General features: G+C 31.9%; 1 protein-coding gene across 2 annotated transcripts; it reads left to right on the top strand.

The window, feature by feature from the left end:
* Positions 1 to 794: 794 nt before the first annotated feature.
* Positions 795 to 22,657, top strand: LOC118191227 (uncharacterized). Of its 2 annotated transcripts, none has more exons than XM_035362029.2 (5): positions 795 to 925; positions 12,840 to 12,960; positions 14,375 to 15,769; positions 18,381 to 18,470; positions 21,941 to 22,657. In XM_035362029.2, exons 3-5 carry the CDS (start codon positions 14,378 to 14,380, stop codon positions 22,283 to 22,285), a joined length of 1,827 nt encoding a protein of 608 aa, XP_035217920.2. In that variant the 5' UTR covers positions 795 to 925; positions 12,840 to 12,960; positions 14,375 to 14,377; the 3' UTR covers positions 22,286 to 22,657. The 2 variants fall into 2 exon arrangements, with proteins under 2 accessions (XP_035217920.2, XP_035217919.2); XM_035362028.2 differs by lacking the exon at positions 795 to 925 and adding an exon at positions 11,699 to 11,949.
* The last annotated feature ends 269 nt before the right edge of the window (positions 22,658 to 22,926 follow it).

Raw genomic sequence — 22,926 nt, 5'->3', positions numbered from 1 at the left:
AACAAACAAAAATAAATAAATAAATAAAATAAAAATAAAACTAATTTCCTCGAATTAAGATCTTGTTTTGTGAGCAAGTGATTAATAATTTTTTTTTTTTTTTTTTTTTTTTGCGTTATCGCTTGTAACAAGTGGATGATGTCAGTAACTAGCAGTGCGTTAAGAAGAAACCGCTTTAGTTGTTAAATGCATTCATAGAAAATATCGATTTCTCTAGACCGCTTCTCGGAATTTACCTGTACTTACACAAACGATTTTGAACTTCTCGTTGTAATAGAACGATCCATGCACTGCATAGAACAAGATGCCAGGAAACATCAGTATCTGTATTCGGGAAGTAGAGAAAGTAAAAGCTGCGCACAGCCACCAAGTAATAAAATGCGCGAAAAAAATATTTTAGCAATAAAACTTAGTTTACAAAAAAAAATCGTTCAAAGAGCTGTTAACAGATTAAGGCGACGAATGAGCTGGTGATCAGACTTTCATTTATTAAATTTTATAAGTTCCATTATCACTTGCGCTTTGACATCAGAACATAGCTCATTAATGGACTTATTTTACTTCGTTTGGTATCTACTCTACTGTGCAATAGAATAGTCATCAAAGAAATTTATAATTAATTTTTTTTAATTGTTTTCAATTATTTCGTCCAACACCAAAGGCGAACATTTCCTTCGTTTTTCCTATCGCTGTCTCTAAAAATTTATCAAAATGAATGAGTGCTAGTTTTTACACTGAGTTTAATTAGCTAGATGTCTTTATAAAATTTCATCTTTTTCATTTCTCATTTTTAGGAATCGTATATCTCATCGTACGCCTACGCAAATTGGACGACTAGAAGAAGAAAAAAGGTAGCAAAGGATAAATGTTGTCTTGGAGTAAATTAAAGCATGAACAAGATCCACTAGGAATTGTCGACCTTTCAGTAAGTAATAACATTTCATTTATAGTTACGTTTCAGAAGAGGAATATTAGGGTAAGGTTGTTCAGGTCGTACCTTTTAAATATGTTGTTGTGACTTATGGCACTTGTCTGGCAGTAACATCAGAACAAGCCCACGAAATTCATCGTGGCAAGGAAAGCAAGACTGCGCCTGTTATTAGCAAGAGCCTTGAGCACCATACTGGTGACAATATGACTTTACTCAGTCCCCCCGATTTTGAAGGAGAGCACCTCAGGGTGATGGGTCCTAGGGTCTTCATCCATCTTTCTTTACCATTAGCCACTCGAGAAGACTTTCGGCTCGCCATATATTTAGTGCCCCATGCCGCAAAAACACTATACATTTACAAACATTCATGTCTTCTCCGGGATTAGAACCCGGGTCCTTTGGTACTGCAGTAGGCTTCTATAACCACTATACCATCTGGGCTGCACCTTTTAAATATTTGGTTTGAAATCACTGCAACTGCGCCTCCTCCAGCAAAACTAGTTACCCTCGTCAACTAGTATATTGTTTCACATCGTGTTCGTCTCCCTGTAATATTTGTGACGAAGACCGCGAAGAGAATGTGATTAAATGCCTAAAATGCAAAGGACGGGGACACGGCTTATGGGCTGGAATTAATGAAAAAATATCTTTGTGATCATTGTTATAATTAATTGTATAAATAATTAAGAAAAAAAATTTATTATAATTGTATGACTTTAAAAATACGACTTAAGTCACAGGTGGTAGGCTTATAATATTGGCTGGCTAAGTCGCATTAAGTTCGTGCTCATAAATTTTATAATTTTATCCAAGAGAGTGCATAGAATTTTATTTTAAATATCAGCAACGACAACACAATATATTACTACCACAGATATTTTTTTAATTTTTTTCATAGATCCAATTTACAATATTTTATGTTTTTTCTTCTAAATTTTCCGTTATTTGTCTTTCTAATTAATTTTCATTTTATTAGCATAATTATATTAACAAAACGATATACTTTATTTTCACTTTACTGTTTTCTAAAACCCTCCAGGAGCCCTGAATAGGGTAAATCGATGATCTCCATCATCAAGACTCATCTCAAGAGGAATGCCTCCACCGATGACCAGCACTCACCAATGCCTGAGTGCATAAAGTCGTTGAACACTGGTAGTTCGACCTGTGCTCAAAATCCAGAGAATGAGATGCTGTATGGATGCTTTCCAAGATTTTCACATGCACAGCATGACTACGAGCTAATATTTCTTAAAAAGGCCCTCCATGAAATCATCTCTTCCTTAAGCAGATAGCTCTCGTATATTTTGCGATATTCATACAAACAAATTAACAGAAGATTAAAATCGTCTTGAACCATCAGTGGTAACCTTAGAAAGGATTTGCTGTAATTTTGAAACAATAATGAAAGTTTTTTTGGTTTGTTAGTAAATGAAGTGATAATTGTCAAACACACACGAGCTATTTGCTTAAGGGGAGAAATATCTTCGTATAGACTTTCTAGTGAAACTGAATCGTATTTTCATTATGCATAGAGCCAGCAGCAGAGCGGTAATGTCACTGAACACTCGTAGTTCGGTCCGAGGCTAGAATCCCGCGAACGAGATGGCTGCATGAGCGTTTTCGTGGTTTTTCCCCATGTATAACGTGTATACGAGCCAGCTCCCTTAGAAAGTCCTCTACGAAGGCATCCCTCCCCTTAGGAAGATAACCCTTGAGGCTTTGCCATAATCACATAAAACCAAACCGTTATACTTAGAGAAAACACAAACAATCAACCTCTGTCCAGAAGTTTTATTCGTTCTACTACTTTATAGATAAGCAATATCGTCAAATTCGACTAACTCTGAAAGTTGTAGACGGTAGCATTACACTATTTATTTAGAAACACATCGACAACCAACATGCAGAGCAGCAAATAAATGAAAAAGAAATTTCCTTGTGATATAAATAATAAGCAACAACGTTAAGGATTATAAATTTACAATAGTTATTTTACTTTATTTAATATGCCGATGTATTAATGTAGGAAATTAAATAATTATTTATAGCGTTCAGTATTATCTGTAACTTTCCCTAAATATGATACGTTTTTGAAGCATATTGGCCATGGATAAAGAGATTCTGCTGTATGTTACATGTCATTGCACAGAACAAATTTTTCAAAATAAATAAATCTTGATTTAAAAAAAAATAAATAAATAAATAAAAATTAAAAAAAAAAAAAAAAAAAAAAAAAAAAAAAAAAAAAAACATAAACGTAAAACTTTTAAGATTCGTAAGAGTAAAATAGATACGAAATTCCGTAAAAGGATTTTTATTTTATAAGCGATAATTATCAAGAGTTTCGCCTTAATATTTAAAATGTTTTAATCAGATTCGTGGGCTGTCGTTTAATGAGCTCACTCGAATTTTCCTGTAGGAATAGAGACATGAATTTTGCTGAGATTGACCGAAAATGCTTCTTAGCTGAATTAGCCATCCTTCGGTAGAATGAAAAAAAAAAAAAAAAAAAAAAACAGTCTTCTGAATTTTCAATGTGTTTTCCATATCTGACTACGCAAATAACACAAGGATTATAAAACTTTCGCCTAGCTGATTTTAGAATGATTATACATAATCGATGCATCGCATCATTGCCAATTTAGATCTTCATCCATCACTGACGCTTTCTTTATGCTTGCTGCTTGCTCAGGCAGTTCAAAGAAAGAGGTGTGATTTTTTCCACTAGCGAATGTTATCTTCTGTAAAACAGGCAACTAGCCAAACCTATGTGCTGGAACCCCTACGACAACTAGTCGTAGGAATGAAATACGAACGGATTAGCATAGAGCTCATATGCTCGTGGTGCCCCCGAGCGAGCAAGCACGCAGCAGGTCCATGCGTTAAGACGTCTCTGTCTATTTTATGCGCTTCTGATGCTTAAGCTTCTGATGCACATCAGCCAAATGGCCAACATGTACTGCTGACGTAAAACTTTTGATGCACGTGTACTACTGAAGACTTAACGACGTGTACTACTGACGTAAAACTTTTTGTACGATTTGAATGCAGTACTTATTTGAACGTTTCAATTCAGATACATCCTCCAAGCTTTTTGATGATTTGCTACAGCAACAACTGTAGATTTGAAACAGCAACTGTAGATTCCACTTCTTACATAACATAATTACACAGTTGTGTACCAATTAAAGTTCTGTGAATGCAAATTCTTTTGAAACAATGCAAATTGAAATAGTACGTGCTTGTAACTTCATTAACCCACGGAAAGTATAAATAACAAAAATGCGAATGAATGAAATACAAAAGTGCATTAGATTTTTTGTTTGTTTAATCCATTTTGGTATGCTACAGCTATTTGCTAAATAATGGGACGTCTTCGTAAAGAACATTTTCAGTGTAACTATCTCGCATTCCCGTGGCATATGCGAAAATTCACAAAAGCGCATATGCAAACAGCCCATTACGGCCAGCACATGAACTCAGGTTGAATAATTAGAGTTCAGCATTATACACACGGCAACATGGGACACAACACATGTTAAAATTCTCTTTATTTTCAAGCTGTAAGTGTATTTATGAAACAGGAAGCATTTAGAATATTGCTTAATGTTTTATCGACATCATTTAGACCAGTATTTCCCATAAGTCGCAGAATCTTTTTATTTTGTAGAGCCTCTTGAGTATTCTTATAAGAATGATATTAAAAACGAATGAATGTGAGCAAAATATTTCTTCATACAAAGTCAATGACTTTAATAGAAAGTTATCTTCTTTCTCTGGGGGTGGCGAGAAATGAACGTTTGAACGTTTTGTCCTCTTTCGATGACCCATGAATAAATGCAACCTCTCTGTATATTACCCTTTAAAGGAAAAAAATGGTTATGTTTACTCTTATTTAAATTATTATTATGATATCAAATACATTAAGCAAATAAACGGAATTTGAATAATTTATATTTTATGTGTTAAGGAAGTTTTTTACAAAGCGGATAATTGAAACGCTTAGGTTGAAAAAAAATATGAGCAGGTAAATCTAACATTTCCGAAAATTCTTTGTATGCAGCAGAACTTTATTCAGTAGGATACTTAATATAAACCGACTATCGTTCGTTAATTATTCCTACTGGCTACTCATACTACGATCAGTTTCAATTTGGAAGAAAATATTTTGGGACTAAACCAGTTTATTGTTATTAAGCCAGTTTCGCTTAGAAAGTCCGCCACGAAGATATTCCTCTTCTTAGGCAGATGGCCCTAGTGTGCTTAGCCATATTCCAATATTCCTACCTTTCAGTATCCCCCTAGTTGCAGGAAATTATGTATACCCAAACATCATCCATTACTCAGCATTTAATATTACACAATCGAACTATGAACAGGATTTCCTTTTGAAATAGATTTAGAATTTGATTTATTTGACTAATTCAAAAGATCTTTTTGAAAATGGTACTCATATTGTAGCAGTTCTCAAGCAGCAAAAAATAATTTTTCCTCCTCAAATATAATAATATTAGATGCGTTTTCTGTATAGTATACTTTTACAGTCAATTATATTACCCAATTAACTAATTCATCTTTTAATTTAAATCGTGTAGCTCATATTATCAATACAAAGCGAACACATTTTCTATGCTGAAAATGTTTGCCTTTCCTAAAGTTATTATTACACCATTTGTTGATTCGAATTCTGTTTCATAGTTTTCCATTTCTTCACTTTTAACATAGGTTAATACACTATTCTTTCACTCTGATAAGTCCTGTCCACTAATGGTTAAGTAAGCACTGTCGAAAACTGCTGGTAGATCGACATGGGTTCGAATTCCCATAAATGGGATCGCTGCATAAGTGTTTTCGTGATATTACTCATGCGTAACATAAATATGAGTCAGTTTCCCATATTCAGTACTCCATGAAGTACTACAATACTCCATGATGCTCTATGAAAATATCCCTTCCCGTAGTTAAACGGTCGCTTGTGCTTTGTCATATTCAAATAAAGGTTCAAAAAACGTATTCTAGAGATATTTTTTATTTCGAAACTTATTGCTAGGAATTAAACATTAAATTCTAAGCTTCTGGTATTTCTGTTAACATTTGTAACCTTCTATGACCGAGAGATTAAAACTTATGAATTCAAGTAGCTTATTCCAAATCCGGTTCCCTATTATCGGGTTGGTTGCATGAACGTTTTCCCCATTTGTATCATGAATGCAAGCCAGTTTCCTTTAGGAAGTTCTCGACGAAGCATTCCTTCTAAGTGATCCATTCTGGAGCAATTTTTGTTCAATTGAGGTTGGAAAATAATACTTTTAAACACGGCTTTATTGCTAATATGACTTAATATTCACTCATTTGTCCATTCACCATACGTCATTGATTCTTCCCGAAATGGCTAAAATGTAAAAAATTTTGTGAGTTTGATATGTAACTCGTGAATATTTTTTTATTCTAACCGTCAACTGAGAGAGCACACATTTATGTTCACCTAGTTTCTCTTTCTGCAAGTAATAATCTTTCGAAAATTGCAATATTTAAAACATCTTTAGCAAAATCACATTTATTTACAATATATTCTTTTACATCAGTTTAGCTTAAAACCAGCAGAAGGAAATTTTAGACTATGTTCTTTTATATGCATTACCTTAAAATTAGCGGAGTTGAGCTAAGCTTTTTAAAATAAATTACTTTTATACTAATTACCTTAGAATTAGCGGAATTGAGCTGAGCTTCTTAAAATAAACTATTTTTATACTAATTACCTTAGAATTAGCAGAACTGAGCTGAGCTTCTTAAACTATTTTATTATCAACTATCTTAGAAGTAGCAAGAACATTTATCTTAGTTTTTCCATGACAAAATTCAAAACTTTTCCTTTCCTTTTTGATACTGCACATTTTTTTTAAATTGATTCCTATAAAAAAACAGAACAATTCAGGAAAAGGAGAAATCATGCCTTACTTTGTCTCTTCATTTGCTAGTTGTTAAACATCTTCCATGCCGAGATGTATCTTCCAACTATTTGTAGTGGTTCTTCAATTAAAGTTTCCAGTGATTCTTCAGATGAAATTGCTATTTATAGCAATTTTAACTTAATTTTATTAAAAATTTTATCCTGCTCAATAATAACTCTTTGCAGAATTCTATCTTAAAATCTAATTATTGTTACATTCAATAAAATGTCGTTAGAATATCTTCTGTTGCCATTCTGAGTGATGCACAGTTATTTTTTCTGTACTCGTTAATTTGCAATATATCGTCTGCAATTTAAAATCCATGAAACAGTATATTATTAATCTCGAGAAAAAAAGGAAACTAAGGTGCGATTCTAAATCAAACAAGCAGTGTTTATGTAAGTTCTAGCAGTAATTATAAGTGTAGCTAACTGTATATGTTGAAAGAGGAATTAAATATATATACAACAGGACAAATTACTCAAACCATGAACCTTCTTCAACGATAAACTATTTTGGAAAAATTTGATGTGGGCACTGCATGATTTCTTAAATTATACACATTTTTTGCTACATTTCATTTAAACTTATTTCATCGAATTAATCTAAACTGAATCACCGATCGTTCAAAGCAAGTTGAAAATGACATAAAAAATTGCAAGCTTTGAAATTACTATCCCGGTCAGTTTTTGTCATTTTTTCATAGCAAATATATACATATATATATATATATCCAATTATAAGTATATGAACTAGGAGACCAAAAGCTAGATTTTACTATTTGTCGAATCTTTAACCTAAAGGGCGTTATCTCAAGCAGGGCTATTAATTTCCTTTTGGCATTTTGCGTCGAAAACTTTAAATGTCCGTTCGCTTTTCAAATTGTTGCCACCAAATATTATAACCCTGTGTTATATTTAAAGAAATTAAATAATGAAGAATCTGCATAATGCATGTTTATGTGTTTCTGTATGCATGTTTCTCGCATTGTGATAAAACAACGGTATTAAGAGCCATCAAATTTTGAATAACGTAATCCTCCACCGAATATTGGCATCTGGAAGCCCTAATTTGGAATTTGGAATTTGTTTTATTATCGATTTTATATTTTGTAAAACACTTCAACGAATTTTTGATTAGCAAACTCAACGACTTCAAAACGAGCAACGGGAACACTGTGCGGGAAAAAAAACACACTTTTATCTCCAGCGCGCGAGACAGTATATCGAAAATTCTAAAGACATGCTTGTTTTAAAATTATTTGGGAATATTGCTGTTAAATTGAATTTTATGGTTTAAGTGTAAAGAACATGATATTTAATAAATAAATGTAATGCACAAAACGTTAAAAAACGCATTTAGTATATTGAATTACCTTTAGTGTTATTGCAATCGGCAGTACCAGGCGTGTATATATAAATATATACATATATATATAAATATATACACGCCTGGTATTGCCGACTGCAATAAAAAAAGAGGGGCACAACTAGATGCTATAGCAGTCCGATGCACAAAATTTCAATGACGTTAATTCAATTAATATTTTTTTAGTTTGGGAGGATACATATAAATATACATACATACACACATACGTACGTTCGTACCCATAGAAGCCACCCCCCCCAAAAAAAAATTAATTTAAATCCATTTTACGATCCGTTTTGGAAATATATTCAACAATAGTTTTGAATGCAACTGTAAAAGTATAATCTCTTTGCATTTGATTTGATTAATAACAACTAGCTACGTTTTTTGCTGAGATTTAATAGCTATATTGAAAAAGAAACTCGCCAATGTAAAATTCGAAGCTGAGCAAAAAAGCATTCTTAGATTGAGCAGATTTTAAATAAAACTCTTTCGATATCAAAGACATTCAGATATAGGTCTCTCTTTTTCAGAAGCAGAAAATTTTTGCAAAGGTGTAAGGAACGACAACCATCAACCATTTAGCATGGAGATCAAAGGGCACAATGGATTTAATACCATTAACTAGAGACGATGAATGCTTGTGAATGTGAAAAGTTTAAAGCAAATCTGTTTCACATACTGAAGAGGCATTATGGATTATTTTCCCCGAACCAAATTCAAAATTATGATTAAGTTCCCAACTATGCTTAATTATCGAAGACTTGTTTATTTTGCCCTTTCGATCATAAGATACTTGTTTCTTGACATGTGAAATTTTAATGCTTTTTTAATTTGCCGATATTCGAATATCTAACCTCACTGACCAGATATGCTGTAAATTAAAGTTGCATCAATCTAAGGTTGTTTTCTGGCCTAGTTTTAAGCTTAACAGATAATCTATAGTTGAAAAATTGGAAGTCTAGTCAAGAAGCACAAATTCCATGAAGCAATCGGCGTTGATTATTTGAAATCCGGCGTTTTATGTAACAAAGTTTTAAGCAATAATTCTATGAAGCCATTCAAGCTGGAGGATCATCTGAGAAGGTATCACCTTGATAAAACAGGTAAAAATCTGAAACACTTTTAAACACTGAAAGAAAAACTTCCGAAGAGATCCACGGTGGATAGTATGTTCGCTAAGACGTTAAAAAGTGACGATGATGTTTTACAAACATCTTTACAATAACTCACTGTTTACAGCAAACTCAAGAAAGCCGCAAAGAATTGAAGAACAGCTAATTTTGCTAGCTATTGGACAGGTTTTAAAAACTGTTCTGCAAAAACCTGCATATGATATACTCAAAAGAATTCCGTTGAACAACAACATAGTTTAAGGAAGTATTGATGAAATTATAGTGATGACGTCGAAAGCTTCTTTGATAATTATCTGCAAATGACACATTTTTTCATTCAGCCGGATGAGTCAATTTTACCTGGTAATGAGTCATTATTATTGGCCTATGTTCGTTATGTTATCGCCTAAGAAACCCATGAAGAACTGCTCTTCGCAAGAAATTTGATAACAGATACTAAAAGTAATTCAATATTCAATGTTTCGAGGGTTTATTTCATGGAAAAAGCAACCTCATTATCAAAAATAACGTCAACAGCAGCAGATGGAACACCTGTCACGTTTGGGCATTTTTGTAGTTTTATAAGCTATTAAAAAACAAAATGTACCCGGGGTGTTTGCAGTTCTCTGTGACTTCCGTCGTCAACATTTAGTTGCTAATAATCTGAGTGGCATCAATATCTTCAATTCTTCCTAACCTTATTAAACAAAATTCGGTGCAACACTTTGAATTCTAGTTTATTTGCACAGTTGTGTGAAGAAAATGGCGATAATTTTCACCGCTTGAACTGGCCAGACGGTATAGTGGTTAGGAGAGCGGACTTTGATTCTCAAAGGTTCGGGTTCGAATCCCGGAGAAGGCATGAATGTTTGTAAATGTATAGTGTCCGTGCGGCATGCAGACACTCTAAATATACGGCGAACCGAAAGTCCTCTCGAGAGGGTTGGTAGTAGAGCAAGAGGGGTGGAAGACCCTCGGACCCGTCCCCGGCGGGATGCTCTCCGTCAAAAGTATGGACGGATCTGAGCTAAATCGCACTGTCACCTGTAAGGTGCTCAAGGCTGTTGCCAACGCCAGGCGTAAATATGCGTTCATTGCCACGCAGTGGCGTAGCGGGGGGGGGACAAGGGGGTGTATGATGCCCCTGGCACCGCTCGCAGAGGGGCGCCAAATGGTCTCCAAACAAGATTTTCATCACATCACTGCGTTTTTTCGGGGGGTGGGGCAAAAAAGTATTTTGCCCCGGCCGCCAGTTATGCTCGCTATTCCACTGCTGCCACGAGAAATTTCGTGCACTTGGGCTGACTATAGGTCAGACAACTGAGCATTATCAACAGCAACAACAAACAAAATCAACCATCAAAAAAATCTGACGCTGTAATTACATCCTGAACAAAAACAAAGAAATGCTACGCCTGCAAACTTTTCAGGTATTGGATGCTGTGAATGCACAGAAGTAGTATGCTATTCATGGCTATGCATGGCTGCTATTCATGTTGAAAGCAACATGAATAGTAGACATTTTCCCGTACGAAGTAGCCAACCAGCGACCGAGTGGTAAAGCCGCTAAACACTGGTAGTTCGACCTGAGTTCTATTTCAGGCGAACGGCCATAAGCGTTTTCGTGATAGTCCCCATATGTAACGTGAATACCAGTTTCAGTGTTCTTTAGAAAGCCCACCACGAAGGCATCCCTCCTCCTAGGCAGATAGCCAGATTTCTCGTAATTAAATTTAGCAGTGGGCTTTGCCACAGTAAATTAAACAGTTAACTTTAATACAAAACAAAGTGATTCATTATTTGAGAATGAAGTGATTTGATGATAAGCCCTGCATTTCTTAATAGATTTAATCATCTTCCAAGAATTACGCCAAGAATGTTTTAATGTAATAGTAAAGATGATTTAAAAGATTAAAATGAATAATAAAACGTTGGAGATGAAACAGCACAATGAAAGTAGATTAATTAATGAAAATAAGAAATCTACTAGTAGGATATTGAACTATGAGCCACAGTTTACTTCCCTAAGGGCAATTTTGACTCATCCCCAAAGACTGAAAGATTCCGTTAGCTGGCTTGTACCATACGAAGTAAACAAGCTAATAAATTTCTTCATCCGAAGATGGAAGAGTAGTGAGTTTTTTAACTGTATACAGACACATGGAATTACGAATAAGCCGGTTAAAGACCCAGAACCATTGGAGGAAAAGTGAATTTCTTAAAAGCGTATTAATATTTTGGGTAAAAGTCATTGCCGCTAGTCGCTCTAAATCCTCCTATTTTGTTGTCAGGCTGGCTGGCACAAGGCGTGAATAGAAGAAGGCCTAGCAGCCGATAAGAGCGCAGCTCGAACGTGATTGGTTACTTTAGCTCCTTTCGTCAACCCTGCTTTGTTGTCAAGGTCTTCAATCGGTTTCTACTTACCAGCTGTATAGTGCGCCAAGCGTAGAAATCCCCATCTAGTTCTGAGTTTCGGTAGAGAATATATTGTAGTTTTCAATTCTTTGAAATTGACGTTCTCTTAAATTGGCGTTATTAAAGGAGCATAATTTCTCCCTGACCAACCAAGTACAAAATTTTGGTGTGTATGAACGCAGTTGTCATAATTTGACGTAAAAGCTGATATTGCTCATCTTATAAAATGTTTGTTTGTAAGATGTTTTTATCAATAGTCACGTGGTATTTATTTTCAGTAAATGGTTACTTTTTTTTTTTTTTTTTTTTTTTTTTTACTGTGTCTTCTCTACTGAATTTGATAGTGTAATTGATTATTTTTCCAATTGTTGTACCGGACACTAGTATAACCAAAATGAGGGAATACGGTGGGAGGTGGATATCTTTCGTGGTTTAGCTAGTATCTAGTGGTTATTTACAAATTTTATATTTTTCATATAAATTTACTTTTACAATTATATTATTTATGTTTGCATTTCATAAAGTAACAGTTATTTAATCTTAATTTTAATTATTTGTATTACTCGTTTGTTTGATTTATTAAATAGATATTTTACTTGAGATATGTTTGCATTGCATGCTTTGATTCAACTTTTTAAAAGCCAGTTTAAAGTCTAGTTTCATGTGCCTTATATTTCAACTAAAATATTTTTTTAAATGTGTGTTAAAGGAAGAGTCATTAGATTTTTAGTATGCAGCAAAGGGCTCTTTAACTACATATAATTAACTCATTGCATCTTTAAAATTATAATTTTATGAAATATTATTATTTTATCCCATTTTAATACATATATATACATACTTGTATTTTTTTAATGAAAATATTAATATAAAAGCTTATTATCCAAACAAAATTTTCAGGTAAAAGCTGCTTTAAAATAATGTCTAGCATGTTGTGTGTACAATAGTAACTCAACAGTGTTGTTTTAGTAATAGCTAGTGAAAAATAACTGTATTTTCCAAATCTTAAGTCTTGTTCTTGCAAGGTGTGTAAGAAAGAAATTTTTGTTTCTATAGGTTCTTCAGATATGAATGTTGTCAAAACTTGTATACACATATATATGACATTCAACTTTGTTACATGACGTTTGATCCTGCCTGATTTGTTGCCTGTAGTTAAAGCTACCTGTTAAAGGCTGTAAGTAATCTTTCATTGTTTAATGTCTGGGTATTTTTTTCATATTTTGTATTTTTAACGTAAATAATTTAATCTTAAAAAAATCTCTTTTCCCAAGCTGTATTCAAGAGATAAAAGCAATTTTGCATCAAAAAATGAGCTTATTTTAGTAGTATATAAGAATTTTTTTAAATATATATATATCATTGTTACAGTTTGTATCAGTTTAATATTTTTAAGAGTGTCATTAAAATTTTATATTAACTATTTAGTTATACTGTACCAAAGGGCGCAGGTTTGAATACCGGAGAAGGCATGGATGTAAATTGTCTGTCCCAACATAGACAGCGACGGCCCACCTATTAAGTGCCTCTATAATAAAGTGACCACTGCTTGTGGCCTTAGTTAGTGGCCAGTGTCTGTGATAACTTTTGCCCGCCATTGATATGGGGCACTATTTAGTGATCATACTTTTGTATTTTAATAATCAGCACTTGTTGAGAGAACCTACTTGTTATTCATATGCTAAATAAAGGCTGCATTTAAAATTATATACTATAAAATTGATTACAATAATCATATAATATATACAATAAAAAAGTCATTTTAGAAAATTAAGGAGTGCAGCATTGTAAATATAATTAGTAACGTCCATTTTGGTGAGTAGTAAAGCCATTCTGCATATTTATTGCAAGTATGACAGTTAGAGTGGAAATAATTTCTAAATTCCAAAGAACAAATTGAATAATTTATTTTTATAACATAATTTTGCCATGTCTTTAAAAATTTAAATTTACGAACGTATGATATACTTGACTGTAGATATTTAAAATAACACATTAATTCTGCCTTCTTTCTAGAAACAAAAAAAAAAAAAAAAAAAAGGAAGACTAGGAGAAGGAGCCAAATCTTTTATGTTAGCTAAACTTTTACCTTCTTAATGATATTCAGAGAAGTTTTGTCATTTCAGTCATCATGTTAAATTTGATGCAAGATATATTCATAATGTTTAAGTATATGATTACCTTCTGTTTTTGTGAGTGAAATCTGGAAGTAAAATATTTATCCAGAAGTAAGCAATCAAGAGTCAATTTTCTTGAGTTTAATTTGGGAACTAGTGTGATTTTTTAAAAGGTTGCAACTTCTGTAAAATATTTAATTACTGTATTTATGAGACTCGTAATTTATTATAATTAAATTCTGATCTAAATTACCTAATCTCCATTTAAAATTTTGTAGTATTTTTTATGTAAATGAAATAATGTGTCATTAGCATTTCTGAAATTGCTTATTAATGAAAATAAATGTCATATAGCTGTCATTAAATTTAATAAATTCTTTTATCTGTATGTGTAACATAAATATCATAATTTTTAGAACTATCTGTTATTCTTGCAAAATTTTTATACTTATTTACTCAAAATATGTATTTTAGACTATGTGCAAACACAAATCAGGTGGAATGAGCAAGCCATCGGGAGCTACCTCTCAAGGTGGTCTCACTGAGAGAACAACTGCCTCATTTTCTAGTCATAATTGTCCTCAAAATGCTAGTGGAGCCTCAAGTTCCCAAGTTTCCAGTGCTACAAGTGTAAATACAGATTCATCATACAACTCTCAAATGAGGAATTTTACTGTGGTACCTGCTGCTTCAAACTCTAATGCTGAAAGCTGCAATATTTCTTGTGATACGCACATCTTTCTTCCAAATGATGAAGCACAACAGTGCTCTGGTGGGAAAAAATATGAAAATATTTCATTCATTCCAAATGTTCAAGAAGTGGATTGCCATGACTATGGGGAGTCGGATGAGGATGATACTGAACAGTCGCCCATGCTTATGAAAGAAACATGTGGAATGTATTGTACTCCTGCAGAAACCTGGACTCCTAATATGCTTTCTGAAATGGAATTCAATAAGGATATCTTGAAACCCAAGCATTTTAATCCATGTGATCCATATCCACATTCTAATACCGAAAGAAGAGACAGAAATAAAGCTATGAACTGTGATAATTTTTCATCTTACCATAACTTTCAGCCTCAAAGTACTTTTCAAGAGCCGATATCTTATTTATCGACACAACGTGGTGCAATGGCTTGTTCTAATTACTTTGAAAATGCAATTAGTGATTATGATGATTCTCAGGCAGCTGATTTAAGTGACTATACATATGCAACGAAGTCCAAGAAGAAGTGGTTTCTCAATCAAAAATGTAAAAGTGCAGATAGTGAACCTGATTCTTTTGCTGGTCGTATCCCTGCTATTTGCAGTCAAGCCATGCCTGCAATCAGTTACACATATGTTCAAGATCAAAGTACAAATATCCCTAGACCTCTCATGAGTGATAGTAATAATTATCTGAAACCCACTTATGTTAATGGCATTGATCCAGTTGCTGGACCATCTGGTATACAAAGACCTAGCAGTATCAATTGGGAAATTGGTACAAATAATAGAGATGGAGAATTCCGTAGTAGAAGTTACAGCCTCACACCTACAGTGAATTTTGCAGTGTTTGAATCTGAATCTTCCAGTGAAGCAGAAGATGTCCAAGAGCCCACCATATCTCAACCTGCAGATGTTCCTATGAGCAATGAACTCAGTATAAAAACTATGGATGATCCATTTGAATTATCCATGATGTCATTAGGAAAAGTAATTCCCATTTCCCCTTCAGCTGCTCAACTCAGCATAGCCAGTAGTTATGGAGAAAATGGATCTCCTATATGCAAGATCTGTCATATGACAGCAAGAGAAAATGATCCATTAATTTCTCCATGTAGATGTTCTGGTACAATGCAATACATTCATTGTGGCTGCCTTATGGTGAGCAGGGTGTTTTTTAGCTTATTTTAAAAATGATTGAAAAAGTAATGTGTTTGTTTCTGTTTATTTAAACTGCTTTATATAAATATTTAATATGACCAGTTAAATATTTCTGCATACTTTAAAACAATGCTCTCACAATTTTGCTATTAATATATTTCTGAATTTGAAATATTTAAATTTATTGCTTTTGATATTATTCTCTATATGTTTCTTTGATATATATGTTATGTATGTTTTTGAATTCTGAGCCATAATCCTTTGTGTATGAAAGCAGTTTGGTGACTTGTAAATTTGGCACATTTTGAATTTAAAACTGTAATGAAAAGTCCATTTGAGGAAAGAAAGGTGTTTGGAAAAATCAGTTATACAGCATTTTTTTTTTTTTTATAGTGTATATTTGAAAAATAGCAGAAAAATCTCAATTTTAATTTTTATGTGATGTTTTCTGATAAGGAAAAAGAGAGTATTGCATAAAGCTCTCATGATAAAAATCATAAATAAAAAATTTAAAATCGTATATAATTAATTCTGTTGACTCAATTTTGTTGCTTTATTATAGTTTATGTACAAAAAAAATTCTTTTAATTATTTGTTTTTTCAAAATTGTTTGTTTTTTTAAAAAAAGATCATGTTAGACTGTTATTGTATATGTCTTAATTTAAATTATGAAGTAAATTTTTGAATTTTTACATATCTTATTTTCTTGCTTATTATTTTCTATGTAAAAATTGTTCTGACAAATCGGTAACTTTCGTCAAAAATTCAGGTAACATGTAAATTCATATTTTATTTTTATATTTTTGCTAACTAACTAAACCTTTATAATATTTTTATAGTTTATTATGAAAATGGTACTTAATCAACTTTTCAGAAATGTGCTACAATTTAAGGCCACTCTACCAGTAAAATGATTAATACTGAAAGTTTATCTTAACAAAGCTAGTAAAATGTTTATTATTTAAGAATCCAGTGTGTAAGCAATAAATTCAAGTATAAATATCGCTGACTTATCTTCTCCAAGATCAGAAGTTATATAGTTTCAAATCAAGCCTATTACAATAGTTTTAGATTATCAAAGTGTGTATCCTCTTATTAGGATTCTATTGAAGAAGAAAAAATAAGCCTGCTATAAATATTAATTTCATGGTTTGATTCACATAAGTAATAATTATCAGTAAATATCAGGCAGGTAATGTTGCTGAGCGCTGTTCCTTATTAATAAAGAGAGTGCCTAATTACCGATCTGATCTTGGTTGAAGTGGACAATAATTTTGACAAAAACTGCCCAAAAAAATTACAGATATTTAGTTGAGTGCTGGAATTGTTGAATAATTGGGTAAAGTGCAGAATCGCACACTTATTTGTTTGGCGCTTTTTACAAGAGTAAGAAGAATTGGATTTTTGTCAATTTTCTTTGACTTTCTAAGTGAAAATAGATCGATGTGTACATGGATAAAGTCAAAGGAGAGTGCAATGCCATTTTTGTGCAATTCTGGAATGTTTTTTTAAGTGAAAATAGGTCGATGTGTACATGGATACCACATATGTGCAATTCTTAAAAACACACCAAGTAGTGGGTGATTTTACACTTTCCCAGAATAATTATTTGCTTATTCCATATAATAAGTATTAAGGAATTATTTTCTGAAAGTAATTCTCTAGAATAAATAAGTACTGTATTCAGATTACACTACCTTTAAGTATTCTGATGAAAAAGGAAAAGCTCTATCCAGAACTTCAGGTTTTCTTTTGTTAGAAGCATTTTGATACAGCTGTAATTCAGCCATCTGAATTAAGCTTTAGATTTTCTCTCTAACAAAATTATATTAATTGTTCTATAAAATTATTAAAAAGTTAGCTAAATCTTTGCAAAATGTTCCATGCAAAGGTAATATACTCATTTTAACCTGTGTGTTTTCTTAGTGAGTAATTCATATCAAAAGCATGTTGATTACAGGTTAATCATAGAGCAGGGTTCAAAGTATTTATTTATCTGTTAGACATTTAAGAAGCAAGCTGGTACTTTTCTGTTTCGCCGCCGCAAATCTCGCCAAGCAGACTTTATTGGCGATAACATACAGTGTACACATAAAAAATTTTAGTTCTTAGCATTTTTTATTTTGAAGGCATAAACATTTTAATACCGTTCAAAATTTTGTAAAAAGGCCAATAACACGATAAATTTGTAAAAAGATATTAATTTAAGAATTTACTATGCTTTCATGGTTCAACATCCTGATTCACCTTTTCATATCACGTGTATTTTCGGGTGAGCGGTGTGATTGCATCCTAATTAATTACCACAAAAGGCCTTACGGCATAAAATTGAACTATCTGGTAAAAATTCTATGTAATTGTATGCCAGTATTGCAGAAACAATCAAGCTGATAAGAAATGACTGTGATTTGTTTTGAAAATGAGGCATAAAAGGTTACCAGCAAGGATATTTTATTTGGCATCAATTGTACCATTATTGGCGACTTTAACACCTGCACCGGCAAAACGGAAAAGTACCAACAAGCTTAATAATTTTGATACTTTATTTCCACTTATTTTATAATATAAATTACATTTAAGTGATTAACGAATATTCACTTTTATGTTATAGAGGTGGTTAGAAGTATGTCATAAACGTGGCCGCAGACCTGCCAGTTGTGAACTTTGCCAGTATCAATATCATTGGCATAAAAAATTCAAGGTATGTATATTGTTTAAATTTATAATTTAAAAAAAGAGAAAAAAAGTCCTGCTCAATTCCTGCAAACCAAGATGTAGGGAGTTTATTTTAATCATCTGGTTGTGTATATCTTTTGTTTTGCCCAATAATCATAGTAAAAATATTTTTACCTCTTAATGGATGAAAAATTATAAAGATATTTTCCTACGTGTACAGGCTATACTTGTTAAAAAGGCAGAATTATGTTTGTGGTTTGCATTACATTTATGCTAATTATTATTCTGTTTAATTAAAATAGAACAAGAAACTTTTATAAAGAGCTTGATGTATTAGAAAAAGTTTTATTGCATAATTTCTTTCTAAAAAAATTTTTATGCAATACTTTATTGCATAAATTCTTTGCAAAATTCCAAAACAAATTATTCAATATGGATCATATCCTATTTATTTTTCTAATTTGCATTTAAGCGAAAAGTTTTGATCTTTTGATACCTGTAAACAAGAGGAAATTGGATACTGCAGTGTTGATATGCCATTTTTGTTTTATCACTTTCTGTTGTTTTCCACTTGTAATTTCTTCTGTTTAATGTTTTCTCTTTCTCTCTCTGTTTTTTTTTTTTTTTTTTTTTTTTTTTTTTTAAATCCCGCTCCGAAGGATTCTCTTTGAATTGAATGTATACTTTTCTCTCACATTCAGTTTGAGACTACAAAGTAATGTAATATAAAAATTTACACAGCATTCATATGTTACATAGAATAGAATACCATCCACTGTGTATAAACATACACAATATTTAAAATTTTATATCAAATCATCTATGATTGACGAATAAAAATGATTATTATAATTGTGCTTTGTCTGAAGACCAATTGATATGGAAAATTATTTCTGTAGAGATCACTGATATATGTCTTTGCCAAAAATTTTCGAATACCCTTAGAAAATGTGTATATATATATATATATATTATATGTAATAGGTTGAAGAAAGGTTTATTGCATTGTAATAAATTGAAAAAGCTTTTCTGGGTAAAAAGAAGAATGACACTGCAGACAGACTCAGCTGTAGATTCACATAATATTATTACTGTATAAAGCTCTTGAGATACATTCTGATTCACACATTGTTATGAGTGCAGTCTGCATCCAATTTTCATACCATTCTTTGAAATGTACACTGCGCAAAAAAAAGGGGGGGACAGCTCTATATCTTCTGTTCTACTGGGCCGATTGACGAAATTCAACTTGCGTTTTTCATGTCTCGAAAGCGCGAATTAGGATATGTATTAGATTTATATATAGCATTGTTCTAATATAGGTATTTTGACACAAACATTGGACGTTTTCTGAAATAACATACCATTTTTTTTCCATATTTCGATTCTACGACTCAAATTACGCCAAACTACCAAGTTTTGTAAAAATCACACATGTAGTTTTTAAAAAATTAGCTCTCAAAATTTTAGCTCCTCAATGTTAGAGTTTGGTATATGTTTATTAATCTCTCTTTTTTTTATTAAACTTATTTGATTCTTCCTTTCACATTTCAAAATTTAGGTTCATTCCAAATAAAATTCACCCATTTTTTATGATTTATTTTAAAAACTTGAATTTTTAAATAATTGTTATAAATTTTTCAAAAAATATTTGGAATTATAAAATATAAAATGTTTACCATCATCTTAAAGTAGACTTATTTCTAAGCACACCTGCAAAAAATTCCAGTTTTTTATTCAAAATTTCCAAAGATACATGTGAATTTATATATTGGTGCGTTTTGAAATTTGACATTATTTGTTGAAAGCAATAAAACGTCAAATGTGGTTTAGACACTTTTCTAAAATTATTTAGAAGTAGAAATGATGTGACTTTTTTTCCGCTCATGCACAATGTAAAAAGGTAGGAATAAGGTGACTTTTTTTCTGCTCATGCACAATGTAAAAAGGTAGGAATAAGGTGCCTTTTTTTCCGCTCATGCACTATGTAAAAAGGTAGGAATAAGGTGCCTTCTCCCCCCCCCTGGCTCTACGTAATGGAAGGTAAAGGAAAATTGATTGCCACATATTAAAAATTCCCCAAGTGAATTATTCTTGGTAAAAACTGAAAAAATTGTGCCAAGATAAATTTTTGAATTTCTCCTTAAATTTCACACCAAATTTTACAAAATTTAATATCTAGGCATAATTTGAGTTGTAGAACTGAAATATGGGGGGGGGGGGAATGATATGTTACAGAAAAAGTCCAATTTTGTGTCAAAATACCTATGTTAGAACAATGCTATATATAAATCAGCAAATGTGTTTATGCATGAAAGAAAACAAGTGAAAAGATGAAGGGAATTTTTAATTTGCGTAAAATATATGAAGGCATCAAATGTGGGTAGCTGAAAACAAACAAGATGTTCTTTAATAAAACTCATTCGCAGTACGTACAAATTTTACAGCGATTGCAAGTGCTTTCCATGAGGTGATCATCTATTGCAGATAAGGCAGCCCAGTAAAATGGGAAATATAGAACTGTCTCCCCATTTTTTCCCCACAGCGTGAATCCTAGCACACAGTAAGTAAAACTGAAAAATATATTACGCCTGGTACGCAGGGGTAGATTCGAAAGGTTTTGTTTCTCAACTGAAATCTTATTTAGGGATTGGATAAAAGGTATCTATATTACATTGTTACTTAAGGTTTTATGGTGTGTATTCATTTTGAAATGTTGCAGTTTAAATACATTAACTATTTTTAGGACAGAAATGGAAAGTACCATATTAAAATGAAAAAGTCAAGTTAGTAATTGCTTTCATATTTTATATCTTATCAATATAAATAAATAAATATAAATTGCAAGAGTTTAGATCTGAATTATCATGCATACTGAAAGTCGTGGCTTATTACTGCACTTTCACTAAAGCTGAGAGCAAGGATATAGCAATATGAGCTTTATCATTCATAAATGCTGCAAAATTTAATAGTCTTTAAAGTTAAGAATAATGTTATTTTTTAACAGATCAGCATAATGCTGAATATACACCAGGAATAATCCAAAAGCAGAGCAATATATTCAGAATTCCAATACCATCAATAAAGTTGCAATAAAAAGTTTACTATAATACTAATAAAACAAAGAAACAAACAACAACAACAAACAAACAAACAAACAAAAAAACCTACTCTGCTACACTTAAAAAAGTAGAATAGGCATTTGCGTACTAATTACTTTCCACATATTTGTAAATATACCAAAGAACAAGTTTCTTTAATATTTACTGACTTTAGAAATATAACTCTGTGCAGTTTATAATAGTAAAAACTTTTTACTTACTTTTAGATTACCTTGTTTATAAATTTATCCCTTCCCCTAATTATATTGCAATGCAGTAACTTGAATCAAACTTTCCCTTTGCAATGCAGTATTTTTTTTTGATATATTTTGGATCAAAAAGTTGCTTTTTAATATTGAATCTATATAATAATTCTTTTTCTTAACATTCATAGGTTCGACATTGGAAGTTACCACCATGTTCTAGAAAAGATAAAGTCCTTCATCTCTTATTTTTCTTGGCTGTTTTGCTGATGGTTACATGTGCATCCATAACAGTCTTATGTTTTAAGCAGGACAATGGGACCAAAATTGACCCTAATCGTACAGAACTGACTCATTCAGAGATAGTGACTCTTGTATGTGGAGTGTTATTTTTTCTTGCATTTTTTATTGCTATGTATGTGGAAGTAAAATCTCATGATACTTTATATCAATTGCTAGTCAAGTTTATACACATAAATCAACAATGGTACATTGATGAATATGAGAAAAAGGAAACTGCACCGGTAGCAGTTTGACATTAATGATAATATGAGAGCATTTCTTAGCTCTCATATTATCTACATAAAACTAGAGGAGCAGTATTCCTTTCAGAACTCCTCCAATTGAACTTGCTTAAGCATTTTATAAGAATTTCTCTAGAAATACATATTAAATGAATATTCATTTTTTCTATTTCTAGTTCTTTCTTGATCTCTTAAAAATTTTTTGCATCCAAAGTATACATTTGCATGTTAATAGTATTACTGTTGTATTACTTGAATGATGTACATATTTTTCAACTTAACCCTGTATTAGCTGATTGTAATTTTAGTACTTTCACGTCTTAGGAATTTGAAGTTATCAGCATTAATACAATAGTGTATAATAAAACTGAAATTTTTACAAAATGTTGTTTTCAGTGGGTTTTTTTTTTTTTTTTTTTTTTTTTTTTTTTTTTTAAATCCTGAAACTTTTAAAATGTGTTTTAACTGTATTTATTTGAATTCAGTTTCTGAAAAAAATTTCATACATCTGTGAAACAATCAAAATGCAGAAAAGAGAAGATGGGATGTATTCTAATTCATAGACTGATGTAAAAGTATTAGTCATTGCAATTAGACCTCAATTTAATGATTATCAAAGGATTACTGAAAATTATTGAGAAAGTGAGAAACTG

This window comes from Stegodyphus dumicola, chromosome 7 (genome assembly GCF_044657685.1).
Source record: "Stegodyphus dumicola isolate Sdum_Otavi_A_Nest chromosome 7, ASM4465768v1".
Classification (NCBI taxonomy): Eukaryota; Metazoa; Arthropoda; class Arachnida; order Araneae; family Eresidae; genus Stegodyphus; species Stegodyphus dumicola.
The sequence above is the reverse complement of the archived record's forward strand: the minus strand, read 5'-3'. Positions and strand labels throughout refer to the sequence as shown.

What these genes read in the sequence shown, in the direction of transcription:
- LOC118191227 (XM_035362029.2), top strand. Translation starts at nt 14,378, where the DNA reads ATGTGCAAACACAAATCAGGTGGAATGAGCAAGCCATCGGGAGCTACC. An exon ending in TTCATTGTGGCTGCCTTATG is followed by an intron (nt 15,770 to 18,380) that starts GTGAGCAGGGTG and finishes TTTATGTTATAG; the next exon opens with AGGTGGTTAGAAGTATGTCA. An exon ending in ATTGGCATAAAAAATTCAAG is followed by an intron (nt 18,471 to 21,940) that starts GTATGTATATTG and finishes TAACATTCATAG; the next exon opens with GTTCGACATTGGAAGTTACC.